A 15,811-nucleotide genomic window follows, 5' to 3' on the forward strand; every position below is an offset into this window, starting at 1 on the left:
CCATTCAATAAGATCTTGTTGTTGACTCAGATCTGCCTACTCACCATAATCTTTAATTCCATTACTGTTGAAAATCTATTTTTGCCTTAAAACATTCAACGAGGTAGCCGCAACTACTTAAAAAAACCTGAAAGAACTGCGGATGCTGTAAATCAGAAACAAAAACAAAGTTGCTGGAAAAGCTCAGCAGGTCTGGCGGCATCTGTGAAGTTCTGAGGAAGGGTCACCGGACCCGAAACGTTAACTCTGTTTTCTCCTTCACAGATGCTGCCAGACCTGCTGAGCTTTTCCCTTCAGCTACTTCACTGGGCAGGGAATTCCACAGATTTACAACCCTTTTCCCTGTACCCTTTCATTTCTTTAACATCTGAAAATTTATCTATCTCTTTCCTGAATATACTCAGTGACTTGTCCTCCACAGGTTCGCTGCCCTTTGAGTGAAGATATTTTTCTTCATCTCAGTCTCAAACAGTCTGACTCATATCCTGAGACTAAGTCCCCTGGTTTGAGATTCCCCAACCAGGGAAAACCACTTCCTGTATCTAGTCTGTTAGAATTCTCTATGTTTCAATCAGATCCCTCTCTAATCCTTCTGAACTTGAGCGAACGTAGGCCCGGTCAATCCAATCTCTCCTTAAAGGACAGTCCTGTCAGCCCCAGTAGCAGCCTAGTGAACTGCTGCTGCACTCCATCTATGACAAGTATAGAAGGAGCGAGACTCTGAAAGCTTGTGTCTTCAAATAAACCTGTTGGACTATAACCTGGTGTTGTGTGATTGTTGACCTTATCCATCCCAGTCCAACACCAGCACCTCCACATCAAGTGTATCTTAGGCAGAGAGACCAAATCAGCGTGTAATACTTATTATGTTGACTCCCTGTCTCCTCAACCAATTGTCATCCATATTGTACAATGATTTCTATATTTCGTGACCTCTCAAGGTTAGGAAGTGAATATTCCAGGAACTTTTACATTTCAAAAAGACATGCTAAAGGGAAAAGCTGGGCAGAGGTTGGCAAAGTAGATGACACAAGGACAATTGTGAGGAAGGAGCTTGGCTCAGAAATGCAGTGAATAGAATCACCAGGGTGTAGTGAACCAACAAGGGCCATATAATACTGATGCGTGGAGTTAATGGGACCCCCAACAGCTACAAGACAACTGGATACAGCATTAATCCAGAAATATTGTTCGGACACAGAGACAGACAACCACAACACAGTAAAATTAAAATCTTCAAACACCCTCAAAATTGACCGCAATGGTTCTTAACCAGACTTTTGAATACCTAATCCCATAATCTGCGAGTTATCAATTCCAGACACTGGTTTGTCATTTAAACAAAAGATTTAGCAACTTAATATAGTAACTTTAGCACAGCAAAATAAAACAACAGAGCAATCTAATTGGTCTATGCTATAAGTGCAAAAACATTTGTTTTCAGCCCTATTCATACAAAAGACGGTCAGACAAATAAGCGCAGTTAAGGGATAAATAAAAGAAAATAAAAAAAAACTGGCCAGATTGCTTAAGTAGCTTTCTCAATGTGTTGTTGCACAGATGTAGATGATGGTTCCTTGGTTGGTTTCCTGAAGATGCTGATCAGGGTCACTCAGATAAAGGCAGTGAGACTTATAATTTACTTTTCTAATCTCAGCTTCCAAGAGCTGCTCAGGGGAGCTTTCCAATCTTCATGATGTAGCATCAACAGCCAGATGCCTTTTTCAGTGAAAACACAGTCCAAAAACACAATTCAACACTGACCACCCAGTGACAGACTAACCATCTCCTCCACGAGGTACCAGTTTTATTGAAACATGGAAGATAAAAGTAGGCCATTTGACCCCTTGAGCAGATCATAGTAGATCACTGATGTCAATACCTAATCCTGCCCTCCCCCAGATCCCCGATTCTTTTAGCCAAAAAAGCTCTACCTATCTCCTTTAAATAATGTTTTAACCTTAACTACCTTCTGTGACAGTGAATTCCACAGCATCAACACTCTCTTTGTATCCTCTGGTTAGAATCCTAAAGTCCCTACAGTGTGGAAGCAGGCCATTCAGCTCATCAAGTCCACACTGACCCTCTGAAGAGCATTCCACCTATCCCTGCCCCCCCACCCTATCCCTGTAACCCCACATTTTGAATGGCCGATCCACCTAGACTGCACATTTGAGAACACTATATGCAATTTAGCATGGCCAATCCACCTAGACTAGACATGTGAGGAAGGAAGACCTGGGAGGAAACTGGAGGAAACCCATACAGACGGGGGAAAGAATGTGCAAACTCCACACAGGCAGTCATCCAAGCGTAGAATTGAACCCAGGTCCCTGGCTGTAAGGCAGCAGTGCTAACCGCTGAGCTACCATTCTGGACTTCCCCATCATCAGGAACTCAGGAACCTGCCTTCGTGCATCTAACATGTCTCGTCCTGTTAGAATTTGTTTTCTAGGACATTCCCCCTTCATTGGAATGGCACAGTGGCTCGGTGGTTAGCGCTACTGTCTCACAGCACCGGGGACCCAGGTTTGATTCCAGTCTTAGGCGACTGTCTTGTGAGAAGTTTGCATGTTCTGCGTGGATTTCCTCCCACAGTCCAAAGATGTGCAGGTTAGGTGGGTTTGCCACACAAAAAAGCTACATGTCGGGTTTGAGGTGGGATGGGGTTTGGCGTTGGGTGGGGATGCTCTTCGGAGGGTCAGTACAGACCCAATGGGCCAATGGCCTCTCCCTGCACTGTAAGGATTCTATTATTCATTCTTTTAAACTCCAGTGAATAAAGTTCTAGCCAGCTCAATCTCTCCTCATTACATTAATTCTGCCATCCCAGGAACCAGTCCGGTAAACCTTTACTGAACTGTCTCTCTTGCAAGAAATCTTTCCTTAGATAAGGAGACCAAAACTGCACACACTATTCCAGGCGTGGCTTCACCAATGTCCTTGTTCCTATACTCAAATCCTCTTACTATGAAGGCCAACACGCAGTTTGCCTTCTTTACTGCCTGCTACACTTGCGTGCTTGGGGGTGTTTGGGTTAGTGGGCACCCGCATGGGCCCAAGCTATGCCTGCCTCTTTGTAGGATACATGGAGCAGTCCGTCTTCCGCTGGTACTTTCCCCCACCTCTTCCTCCGCTACATCGATGACTGTATCAGTGCTGCCTCGTGCTCCCACGAGGAGCTTAAACAGTTCATCAACTTTATTAACATCTTTCACCCCAACCTCAAATTCACCTGGAGCATCTCCGATACCTCCCTCTCCTTTCTGGACCTTTCCATCTCCATCTCTGGTGACTGCCTCGAAACTGACATCTATTTCAAGCCCACTGACTCCCATAGCTACCTGGACTACACCTCCGCTTACCCACCCTCCAGCAAGAATGCGATCCCTTACTCCCAATTCCTCCGCCTCTGCTACGTCTGCTTCCAAGATGGGGCGTTCCACTCACGCACATCCCAGATGTCCTCCTATTTCAAGGACCGTAACATCCCCTCTGGTGATCAGAAATGCTCTCAACCTCATCTCTTGCATTTCCTGCACTTCTGCCCTCACATCCCCTACCCCCAGCAAAAATAAAGACAGAATTCCCCCTTGTCCTCACATACCAACCCACCAACCTCCGTATCCAGCATATCATTCTCTGCCACTTCTGCCACCTACAATCTGACCCCATAAAGAGATATTTCATCTCCACCCCTATCTGCCTTTCATAGGGACTGCTCTCTCCATGCCTCCCTCATCCGTTCCAGTCTCCCCACTAGCCCCACCACCCCCGGCACCTTTCCCTGCAACCACAGGAAGTGCTACACCCGCCCCTATACCTCCCCCCTCACTTCCATTCAAGGCACAAAACAAACTTTGCATATCACACAGGGGTTCATCTGCACATCCTCCAACCTGATATACTGCATTCGCTGCTCCTGATGTGGCCTCCTCTACATCAGGTGAGACCAAGCGTAGACTCGGAGACTGTTTCGTGGAGCATCTGCGCTCTGTACACGACAAATGACAACGCCTTCCGGTCGTCAACCATTTTAACTCCCCCTCCCACTCCATGTCCATCCTGGGCCTCCTCTTGTGTCACAATGACACCATATGCAAACTGGAGGGACAACACTTCATATTCTGCCTTGGGAGCCTACAGCCCGATGGCCTAAACATAGAATTCACCTGCTTTAAAATCTCTCCAACCCCGGCCTCATCCCATGTCCAAGCCTCCCCTCTCATCCCCGCCTCCTTGACCATACACAATCTATCCATCTTCTCTCCCACCCTATCCGCACCACCCATCCCACTGACCAAACCCCACCACTTTCTACCTGCACTCACCTATCACCATCCCACCTACCTTCCTCAGCCCCACCTCTCCTCTCTATTTATTTCCCAGCTCCCTTCCCCCTCCCCATCTCTGAAGAAGGGTCCCGACCTGAAACGTCAACTTTCCTGTTCCTCTGATGCTGCCTGGCCAACTGTGTTCCTCCAGCTCCACACTGTGTTGCCACATTTATTCTTACTCTTTGTTTTCTGCCTGCTAAGCGAATTTCTATCCATCTCAATACAACACCCCCAAATCCATGCACTCTAAATTTTACTTGTTAATCTCCTATGTGGAAATTTATCAAAAGCCTTCTGAAAATCTAAATAAACCACATCCCTGGCTCCCCCAAATATTTCTACTAGTTACGTACCCAAAAAATTCCAATAGATTTTCTTTTATTCACTTCTGTTCTCTCGCAGACTTGGGTGTTGCTGTTTGACCAGCATTTATTGCCCATCCCTAGTTATAGAGTCATACAGCACGGAAACAGACGCTTCGTTCCCACCCAGTCAATGACGACCATAATCCCAAACCAAACTAGTCTCACCTGCATGCGCTTGCCCCATATCATTCCAAACATTTCTTAATCTTGTACTTTTTAAAATGTTTTCTAAATGTAACTGAACCCGCATCCACCACTTCCTTTGGAAGTTCATTCCACACGCGAACCTCTCTCTGCAAAAAAATTGCCCCTCATGTCTTTTCTAAAAGGATGCCACCCCGTCTTGAAATTCCCCCACCCTAGGAAAAAGACAACTGCCATTCACCTTATCTATGCCTGTCATGATTTTAAAAACCACTATGAGGTCACCTCTCAACCTCCACACTCCAGTGAAAAATGTCCCAGCCTATCCAGCCTCTCCTTATAACTCAAACAGTCCATTCCCAGCAACAACCTAGTAAATCTCTTCTGAATCTTCTCCAGCTAACTAATATGCTTCCTATAACAGGGACTGGATAAGGTGAGAAAGTGGTGGTGAGCTACCTTCTTGAATCACTGCAGGACATGTGCAGTGGGTAGATCCACAATGCCCTCAGGGAGGGAATTCCAGGATTTTGACCCAGCAACACCAAAGTCAGGATTGTGAGTGGCTTGGAAGGGAACTTGTAGGTGGTGGTTGTTCCCTTGTATCTGCTGCCCTTGTCATTCTAGATTGAAGTAGTCATGGATCTTTGGTGAATTTCTGAAGTGCATCTTGAGGACTGTTGCTAATGAGCATTGGTGGTGGAGGGAGTAGATGCTTGTGGATTAGGTGCCAATCAAGTGGGCTGCTTTGTCCTAGAAAGTGTCAAGCTTCTTCAGTGTTGTTGGAGCTGCACCCATCCAAACAAGTGGGGAGTATTCCATCACACTCCTGATGTGTGCCTTGTGGATGGTGGACAGGCTTTGGGAGTCAGGACGCACAGTATTCCTAGTCTCTGACCTACTTTTCTAGCCACTATGTTTATGTGGTGAGTCCAGTGGAGTTTCTGGTCAATGATAACCCCCAGAATGTTGAAAGTGGGGGATTCAGTGATTGTAACACCATTGAATATCAAGGACCAGTGGTTAGATTGTCTCTTATTGGAGATGGTCATTGCCTGGCGTTTGTGAGGTGTGAATGTTACTAGCCACTTGTCACACTAAGCCTGGACATTTTCCAGATATTGTTGCATTTGAACAGGGGCCAGTGTTCCATCACCAAGTTCTCTAAATGCTCCTTATTGGTGTTCCCTGTTATTAGCACATCATCCAGATAAATGGTGACCTGGGCTAGGCCTTGTAAAATGTTCTCCATCATCTGCCTAAATATGGCACAGGCTGACGACATCCCAAAAGGCAGTCTCATATATTAGTATAAACCCTATGGGTATTAATTGTAGTGTCTAATTGTAATTTCTTGCCACATGTCCAGCTTCATGAAGGACAACACCCCTGCCAGCTTTATGTATAAATCCTCTATTTGGGTATTTATCCAGTTACAAAAAGCATTTGTTTAAAAATCCCCACAAAGGTGACCCAACCTTCATCGGGTTTCACCATTGGTATGACTGGTGTTGCCCATTCTGCAAACTGGACCAGTTTGATGATTCCTTCGCTTTCCAGCCTTCTGATTTCTGCCTCTAGTTTTGCCCAAAGGCAAATGGCACTGGACGGGATTTGGAGAATCGTGGAATTGCTTCCTTGTCAATTTGGAAGGTGGCCTTGGCTCCTTTAATAGTCCCTAGACCTCCCTGGAAAACCTCTGGGTATTTAATTTGACCTTCACTCAGATTGCCATTTTCCAATTAAAAAATGTTGAGCCAATCATGCTGAATCTTTCTCAACCAATTTCGTGCCTTCAAGCTTGAACTCAAGCCTTTTACTACAATCAGTGGTACCTGAACCAACTGATCCTTAATCTGTAAAAATTCCCCTTTATAGGTTCTCTGTCTAACAGAGGTCTTGCGCAAACTTAATGGTTGGAGTCCAGAGCAAATTTTGTTAAATTCTGGTTCCGTAATCACTGAATCAGCCACCCAGGTATCAGCCTCCAATATAATGGGTGACCATTTAACCGGACTTATATTTTGATTGTTTAGTAACATCCAAATCAGAACCAATTTGGCTGTTCCAAACCATACACAGATGGACTTTCCAGGGTGTGCACTCTCCTGGATACCGGCCTTTGAGTTTTCTTTTACTCAATTCAGGCCTAGCGGGACTCTCTTGCCATCTTGAGTCAGCAGTAGAATGGCTTGCCAGCCCAGATCCTGCAGAAAATTTTAACCATCTGGCCAAGGTTTGGCTTTGTTTTGTGGTTTTGATGCGGGCTGACCTGGAGTTCCTCTGTTTGGGATATGTCCTGAGTAAGGCTATGCAATTGCCTTCACTCAAGTGGTGTTGCCCAAGCTCAGTTTGACTGTTGAGGGTGTCCACTTTCATTGGAATACCCTGTATCTCATATGTTCCACTTGCTACATTACCCAGTGACAAAGCTGGTTAGTGCTTGTTTGAAATCCAGTTGGGGTTCAGCTAGTAGATACTTTTGCATGGTTACATTATTAATCCCACATACCAAAAGGTTTCTCAGCATCTCATTAAGGGTTAAACCAATGTCATGTGCCACTGACAATTTGCTTAACCTTGTTAAAAATCCTGATATGGATTCCCCTGGTTCTTGAATTGCCGATAGCCTCCCAGAATTAGAGGCAGCTTGGGGGTCATAGTATTCCTTAACTAAATCTATCAAGGTTTTAATATCTGGTGCCTCAGTGAAAGTTAAGCTCCTAATAACTGAAAAAACTGTGGGTCCACTAGCTCTCAGGAGAATTACTCATTGCTTTGTCATTTGGTCGGACAAAAAAAAAAACGTTCTTTCTACATGCTGGGCCCAGTCTTCAATGGCAGAATCAAACAGGTCATGCTTTCCAAATAGTGACATGATGCCAGAAATGCTTATCCCAATTCAAAGATGGCGGTTGCAAGCGAATTTCTTCAGGAGCGCGCTCTCATCACCACTGAAATTAATCCACAGAGGCCGGTATTGTATCACCAAGTCACACTTTACTTTCATGTGAAGAGTCCATGAAACCAATCCAATGCCCTGGCAGCCGCCTCTAAGAGTGAGCAGGATATCTGACACTCTTATTTTTATCTGTCAGCCAGGTCTCCCTGATTGAACCAGATTAACAGCCCCAATCAGGGAATTCATATTCTGTAAGGTCCACCTGGCTGACCTGGTTACAATTACTACAATGGATGCTTCTGTATGAGGAGTTATGAATGATGCTGAACATTGCGCAGTCATCAGTGAACATCCCCACTATTGATCTAATGATGGATGGAAGGTCATTAATGAAGCAGCTGAAAATGGTTGGGCCTAGATCACTTTCCTGAGGAACTCTTGCAGAGGCATAATGAAGCTGAGGTAACTGACCTCCAAGAACCACAACCGTCTTCCTTTGTGCCAGGTAGGACTCCTGGATTCCCATCGATTCCAATTTTGCTCGGGCTCCTTGATGCCATACCTGGTCGAATGTGGCCTTGATGTCAAGGGCTGTCACTCTCATGGTTTTCCTTTTGTAAATCCATGCTGATTGTATCTGATTCTACCATTGTTTTCCAAGTGCTGAGCTGTAAAATCTTTGATAATGGACTCTAGCATCTTCTCCAGTACGGATGTCAGACGCACTTGTCTATAATTCACTGTTTTCTCTCTGCCTCACTTTTTAAAAAGTGGGGTTACATTAGCGACCTGCCAAATTGTAGGAACTGTTCCAGAGTCTAAAGAATCTTGGGAGATGACCAGCAACACATTCGCTGTTAAGTACTCTGGGATGTACATTATCAGGTCCTGGGATTTATCAGCCTTCAATCCCATCAATTTCTCCAACGCCATTTTCTCTACTAATACTCTACTAATGATCAGTTGAGCCAATGGGCCGAGGATTGGCAGATGGAGTTTAATTTAGATAAATGTGAGGTGCTGCATTTTGGAAAGGCAAATCAGGGCAGGACTTATACACTTCAGGGTAAGGTCCTGGGGAGTGTTGCAGGAGTGCAGGTTCATAGTTCTTTCAAAGTCGAGTCGCAGGTAGACAGGATAGTGAAGAAGGTGTTTGTTATACTTGCCTTTATTGGTCAGTGCAGAGTATAGGAGTTGGGAGGTCATGTTGTGGCTGTACAGGACATTGTTAGGCCACTTTTGGAATACTGCATGCAATTCTGGTCTCCCTGCCACAGGAAGGATGTTGTGAAACTTGAAAGGCTTCAGAAAAGATTTACAAGGATGTTGCCAGGGTTGGAGGGTTTGAGGTATAGGGAGAGGCTGAACAGGCATGGGCTATTTTTGCTGGAGCGCCGGAGTCTGAGAGGTAAACCTTATACAGGTTTATAAAATCACGAGGGGCATGGATAGAGTGAATAGCCAAGGTCTTTTCCCTGGGATGGAGCAGTCCAAAACTAGAGGGCATAGGTTCAAGGTGAGAGGGGAAATATTTAAAAGGGACTTAAAGGGGGGAACTTTTTCACACAGAGGGTGGTGTGTGTATGGAATGAGCTGCCAGCGAAAGTGGTGGAGGCTGGTACAATTACAACATTTAAAAGGCAGCTAGATAGGAAAGGTTTAGAGGGATATGGGCCAAATGGGACTAGATTCATTAGGCTATCTGGTTGGCAATGGATGAGTGGGACTGAAGGGTCTGTTTCCGTGCAGTACATCTCTATGGCTTTGACTCTACTAATACTTCAGTTCTTCCCTCTCACTAAACCTTATGTTCCTCATCATTTTTAGTACGTTATTCCTGTCCTCTTTTTTGAAGGCAGAAGCGAAGTCTGGATTCAGTTCATCAGCCATTTCTAATTTCACCATTATAAATTCCCCCACTTCTGACTGTAAGGGACCTATACTGGTTTTCAATCTTTTTCTCTTTACATATTTGTAGAAACCCTAATGGTTGTTTCTTATGTTCCTTGCAAGCTAACTCTCATACTGTATTTTCCCTTAAATAAAAACTGAAAGAACTACAGGTGCTGTATGTCAGAAACAAAAACAGAAATTGCTGGAAAAGCTCAGGAGGTCTGACAGTGTCTGTGGAGAGAAATCAGAGTTAACGTTTCGGGTCAATTTTGTCATTTCTGAGGAAGGGTCACTCAACCCGAAACGTTAACTCTTGATTTCTCTCCACGGTGCTGCCAGACCTGCCGAGCTTTTCCAGCAACTTCTGTTTTTGTTTCTGTATTTTTCCCTTCTTACTCATTCCCTTTGTCCTCCTTCATTGACTCCTAAACTTGGGTCTATTTTATTTTCTTGCTAATTTGAATGCCTCTTTTTTGCTTTAATACTATCTTGAACCTCCCTCGTAAGTCATGGTTTGGCCACTGTTCTCTTTGCAGTCTTGTGCCGGATAGGAATAAACCATTTTTGTAGTTCACCTATTCACTCTTGAATGTTGCCATTGCCTATCCACTGTCATTTTTTTTCAGTAATATTTCCCAATCCATCATAGCCAACTTACACCTCATACCATTGTGGTTTCCCTTAAGATTCATAGAACATAGAACAGTACAGCACAATACAGGCCCGTCGGCCCATGATGTTGTGCCGGACTTTTACCCTAAACCTAAGGTCTATCTAACCACCACCGCTACCTTATACTATCATCCATATGCCTATCTAATAGCCGCTCAAATGCCCCTAATGAGGCCGACTCCACTACCCTCTCTGGCAATGCATTCCACATTCCTACCACTCTCTGAGTAAAGAACCTACCTCTGATGTCTCCGATATCCACCTCCTTTCACTTTAAAACTATGTCCCCTCGTAAAAGCTACCTCCACCGTAGGAAAAAGTCTCTGGCTGTCTACTCTATTTATTCTACCTCTGATTCAGGACCCTTGTCTCACAATCAACCGTCTCACTCTCGATCCCGATGGAGAATTCTGTCATATTATGGTTATTATTCCCCAGGGTGTCTCTCACAACTACACTACCAATTATTCCTTTCTCATTGCATCATATACAGTCTAAGATGGCCTGTTCTCTAGTTGGTTCCTTAACATCTGGAACTATGTATACTCTCTTGGAATTCCTCTATTGTGACTAATTTATTCACCCAATCTATATGCAGATTAATGTCACCCATAATTACAGATACCTCTACCTCATGCATGATTGATTTTTCTGTTTCATGCCATTCCCAACATCAGCACTACAGTTTGATTGAATATATGTCACAGCACCTAATGTTTTTGCCCCTTGGTATTTCTTAATTCTATCCACACAGAATTCTGCATTGTTTGAGCTAATATCTTTCCTCAATATGGTGTTTATATCCTCTTTAACCGGTAATGCAATTTTACCACCTTTTTCTTTTTTTCCTATCCTTCTGAATATTGAATACCTCTGGATGTTCAGTTCCCATCCCTGGTCACACTGCAGCCATGTAATCCCAACTATACCATACCTTTTTACATCTATTTACGTGATAATTCATCCACTTTATTTTGAATGCTCTGTGTTCAGGCACAAAGCCTCAAGGTACATCTTTTTAATGTTCCTTATCCCATTCCACTATTTTTTGTTACTGTGGCCTTGTTGGATTCTGGCCTTTGGTTCCTCTGTCTGTCACTTCTCTTACTCCCCTTTCTGTCTATTGTTCTTGTCCTCGATTCCTCTTCCTCTGACTCCTTGCGTAGGACCCCATCACCCTGCAAATTTAGTATAAAGCCTCCCAACCACTCTAGCAAATACTCCTCCTACAGCATCAGTCCTAGTCCTGCCCAGTTATAACCTGTCCAATTTGTAGTTGTCCCACCTTCCCCAGAAGTGGTCCTATTGCCCCAGGAATCTGAAACCCTTCCCCTCACGCTATCTCTTTAGCCACATGTTTATTCGATATATCCTATTTCTACTCTGACTAGCACGTGGCACTGGTAGCAATCCTGAGATCACTGTCTTTGAGGTCCTACTTTTCAATTTGCCTCCTAACTCCCTATGTGGTGCTTTTAGGATCTCATCCCTATTTTACGTATTTTGTCGGTACTAATATGTACCTCAAGCACTGGCTCTTCACCCTCCCCCTCCAGAATGCCCTGTAGCTGCTCTGAGACATCCTTGATCCTAGCACCAGGGAGGCAACATACCATCCTGAGTCTCACGCATGGCCTATTCCTCTGAACTGAATCCCCAATGACTATTGCATTTCCACACTTACTCCTCCTCCCCTGTGCAGCATGAATTTGGCTGTTACTGATTTCGCTTAAAAGGCTATTTCCCTCAATTGGATCCAATGCAGTATCTGCTTTTCACAGGAATGGCCACAGGGGATTCCTGCCTAGTCCCCTTACTCTGCCTGGTGATTACCCATTCCCATTCAGCCTGTGGGGTCTTAGCTTACAGTGTGGCCAACACTCCATGCTATCCATGTGCTAGCCACAATTCTCCCAGCTTCACTGATACCTCATAAGGAGCTGAAGTTGGAGACACTTTCTGCACACATGTTGGTCCCAGAAACTGGATAAATGCCCAGTCTCCCACGTGGAGCAGTAGGAGCACACCACAGCTTTGAGCTCTCTTGCCATGACTTATGCCTTTAAATAAAAAAAAACTTTGGAAGATGCTGAATATCAAATAATATCAATTACTCCATGATCCTACTTTCCTGCTCTTTGTTACTACAGATTACAACTCCTAGAAACTATAAAGCACAAAAAGTACTTTCAAACTAACAGCGATAAAAGTTAAAAGTATTTATCTGACCTTATCTGCTACTTACCAATCTGCTTTCTCCCTTGGAGCCTCTACTCCTGCAGTAGGGGAAGATCACTTTGGTTTTCCTACGATATCACTTTTTGTTTCTTCCAAGACTGCTTCACTGTGACACCACCATGAGGACACCCTAATAAAAACTGAAAGAACTGCGGATGCTGTAAATCAGTAACAAAAACAGAAGTTGATGGAAAAGTTCAGCAGGTCTGGCAGCATCTGTGAAGGGAAAAACAAAGTTGATGTTTTGGGTCCGGTGAAAGGGTCATGAGGACACCCTTCCCAGACTACTTCACTGTTACCATTTGAACATTTGCAATCTGCAGATTTGCTGGAACCAGTTCCTAGGGACTGATCTTACACACAGCCAACTTCTGCCATCTGTTTAAATACAATGCTCTTCCCCGATGATGAAGCATCTACAGAACCTCATGACCAGGAACCAACCTGCAATTAATTTCCAGGTCTGACCTCATGAACAAACAAGCTTGTTTGCTCTCTGTTCCTTTTAAGACAAACTGTTACCTCCAGTCCAAAAGACATCTTGAGCTCACTGTTCCCAGTTCATAGCTCCAAACCAAATTGATAAAAGAATAAAATAAAAGTAATGAAAAATCAGTGAGGGCTGTAACTTATAGGCAATGGAATAATTATAGAAGACTTTTATAGACTGAACAAATCAAATTGGCAAAAGTAATTTTTCTTTACATTCAGAAGTGCTATCACACACAACCCAATAACTTGCCCACCACCAAATCAGTGTGACTTTTTTTTGTTTTTAAACTATTAACCATCACCAGTAATCACCCGTGCAGCTAATTAGACGTTTACATTGCAAAGTCCATTATGGACAATGCAAACCATCAAACCACCTGAAACAGTTTATTGGAACAAACAGGAAAGTGTACGTTTTACATTTTGTCTCGTGCGAGGCAAGAGGTTTAACCTGTAATCTCGCAACAAGGAGTACGCTAAGGAAGAATGGTCATAATATATCATTTTACATTTGAGAGTGACCTACCGAAGACCTACATATTATGGAATCCCCATCCAGTGTGAAAGCTGTCCATTCAGCCATCGAGTCCACACTGTGCCTCCAAAGAGCATCTTACCCGGACTCACCCCCTATCTATCCCTGTAAACCTGCATTTCTCGTGGCTAGTCCACCTAATCTGAACATTCCTGGACACTAGGGGAAAGTTAGCATAGCCAGTCCACCTACACTGCAAGTCTTGGACTGTGGGAGGAAATTGGAGCACCCAGAGGAAATCCATGCAGACACAGGGAGAATGTACAAATTCCATACAAACAATCGCCCAAAGGTGGCGAGTCCCTGGCGCTTTGAGGCAGCAGTGCTAACCACTGAGCCACTGATTGGCTAAAATAGATCAGAAAAATAGATTTAAAAGTGTAGTTAAATAAATAACAGTGAAAATGTAAGAAAATACTTTGTAATTATGAGCAAACATACATTCCATTGAGAAGTAAAATCTCTACAAGAAAAGTGGCTAGTTAAAGAGGTTGAGAACAGTACTACGTTCAATGAAGAGTATTGTCAAGAAGAATACGAGTCCTGAGGGGTGGGAGAATTTTAGAGAAATAAACTAGAATGGATGATCTAAAAATTGATGAAGAGGGAGAAAGAGGAGAACATGAGCTTAAACTGACAAGAAATATTGAAACTTTTAAGAGCTTCCTCAGGTATATAAAAAGGAATATGGCAGCAAAAGTAAATTTTATTTAAAGATAAGAGAATTTATAAGATAATAACAGAGAAGACAGTAAACATACACTTTACGTCTTTACAGTAGAAGACATATCAGAAAGAGTTGGTGACCAAGGGTTGAATGACAGTGAGGAATCTAAAGTAATGGATATTAAGTAATAGGTATTGGTGAGAAAAGATGCATGCTGTTAAGCTTTTCTCCTTGTACTTATCACAATAGAATCACAAGAATACCAAATATTAAAGGGAACAAGAATTTATACTGCATTCCTCATGCTAGTACCCTCACCAATTACAGGCGACTTGCCTGATTTCAATTTAACGAAAGGTTAGCAGTGTACGGTTCCCTGTTGCAAAGTCCATTGCAATGTCTCTGCCAATCACTTACAACTGCTCAGTACCTACTTCTTATTACTACAGCACACATTAGTGAAATTTGAATTCAATAAAATAAATTAAGTGTCTACCGATAACTATGAAACAACTTCTACGAGTCAAACCGACCCACTCCCAGTGTGTAGTCCGGGGACCTTGCCCTCTTTTATATCCCGCCCTTACGTGCTCGTCAATGACGTCAGCACGTTTCCGTGGCCGGGCAGGGCGGCGCAGGCGCAGTGCTCTCTCCGCTTATTGTCGACCGGAGGCCGCGGCCTGTTCCCCGCTCCCCGAGCACCGGGCCTCAGGCTGCCCGACCCCGCTCCCCGAGCACTGGGCCGCCAGACCTAGTCCCGGCTAGCCGTAACCCGGTCCTTGGCCGCGCCGAGCCCGCGGCTTACTCTTCCCCCAGTTGGCCCGCTCCCTGCCCGGCTCGGGAGCCGCCGCCGCCTCCTGACGGGCCGCCTCGGCCCGCATCTCTCTCGGGCCTTCCGTACCGCCGGGGCCGCTCACCTTCTCCACCCCCCACCCCCACCCCCACCCCCACCCCCCTCTCCCCGCCGCCAGCAGCACCATGGTCAAAAAACGGAAGGGCCGGATCGTGATCGACTCGGACAGCGACGATAGCGGCAGTGAGGAGAATCTGGACCAGGTGAGGGCCGGCCGCGGGGAGAGAGAGTGAGAGACCCCCGGAGGAGGGGGACGTGGGGGAGGGAGTGAGAGAGACCCCGTGGGGAGGTGGTGAAGGAGACCCTGGGATAGGGGTAGAAGGAGCGAAGGTTCCCTCAGAAGAGAAAGATCAGGAGGTGACCCCACTGAGAGGGGTGTCTGGGGAGGGGGATTATTCTGGAGAGATGCAGAAATGGACCCTGTTGTGGAGGTGATCCAGGTTGTGGGTCAATGGAGGGGTAGACTCAGCAGAGAAGGGTATTGGGGGGGGAGGTGGAAGACTTGTGGCTGTGGGGGAAGGAATGGATTAGGGTTGGGAGTAAATGGGCAAGGAGCAAAGGGTGTGGGAACGGAGACAGTGTTTGAGAATGTAGGGGTGTGGTGAGGGGAGAAATGGAGGAATATTTGGCGAGAGGGTTTGTGAGAGTGGAGGGGAGAGTTTCAGAACAATTGGGGTAGAAATTCTCTGCCACAGAAAGTAGTTGAGGCCCAA

General features: G+C 44.9%; 1 protein-coding gene across 1 annotated transcript in view; it reads left to right on the top strand.

Annotated features, from left to right (window-relative positions):
• Nucleotides 1–14,858: 14,858 nt before the first annotated feature.
• Nucleotides 14,859–15,811, top strand: part of rtf1 (RTF1 homolog, Paf1/RNA polymerase II complex component) — a 56,016-nt gene continuing 55,063 nt past the window's right edge. The window contains exon 1 of the mRNA XM_020512738.2: nt 14,859–15,301. Within this exon, the coding sequence (XP_020368327.1) occupies nt 15,224–15,301 (78 nt within the window). The 5' untranslated portion in view covers nt 14,859–15,223. The remainder of the gene's footprint in view (nt 15,302–15,811) is intronic.

This window comes from Rhincodon typus, chromosome 8, assembly GCF_021869965.1.
Source record: "Rhincodon typus isolate 14 chromosome 8, sRhiTyp1.1, whole genome shotgun sequence".
In the NCBI taxonomy this organism is placed as follows: Eukaryota; Metazoa; Chordata; class Chondrichthyes; order Orectolobiformes; family Rhincodontidae; genus Rhincodon; species Rhincodon typus.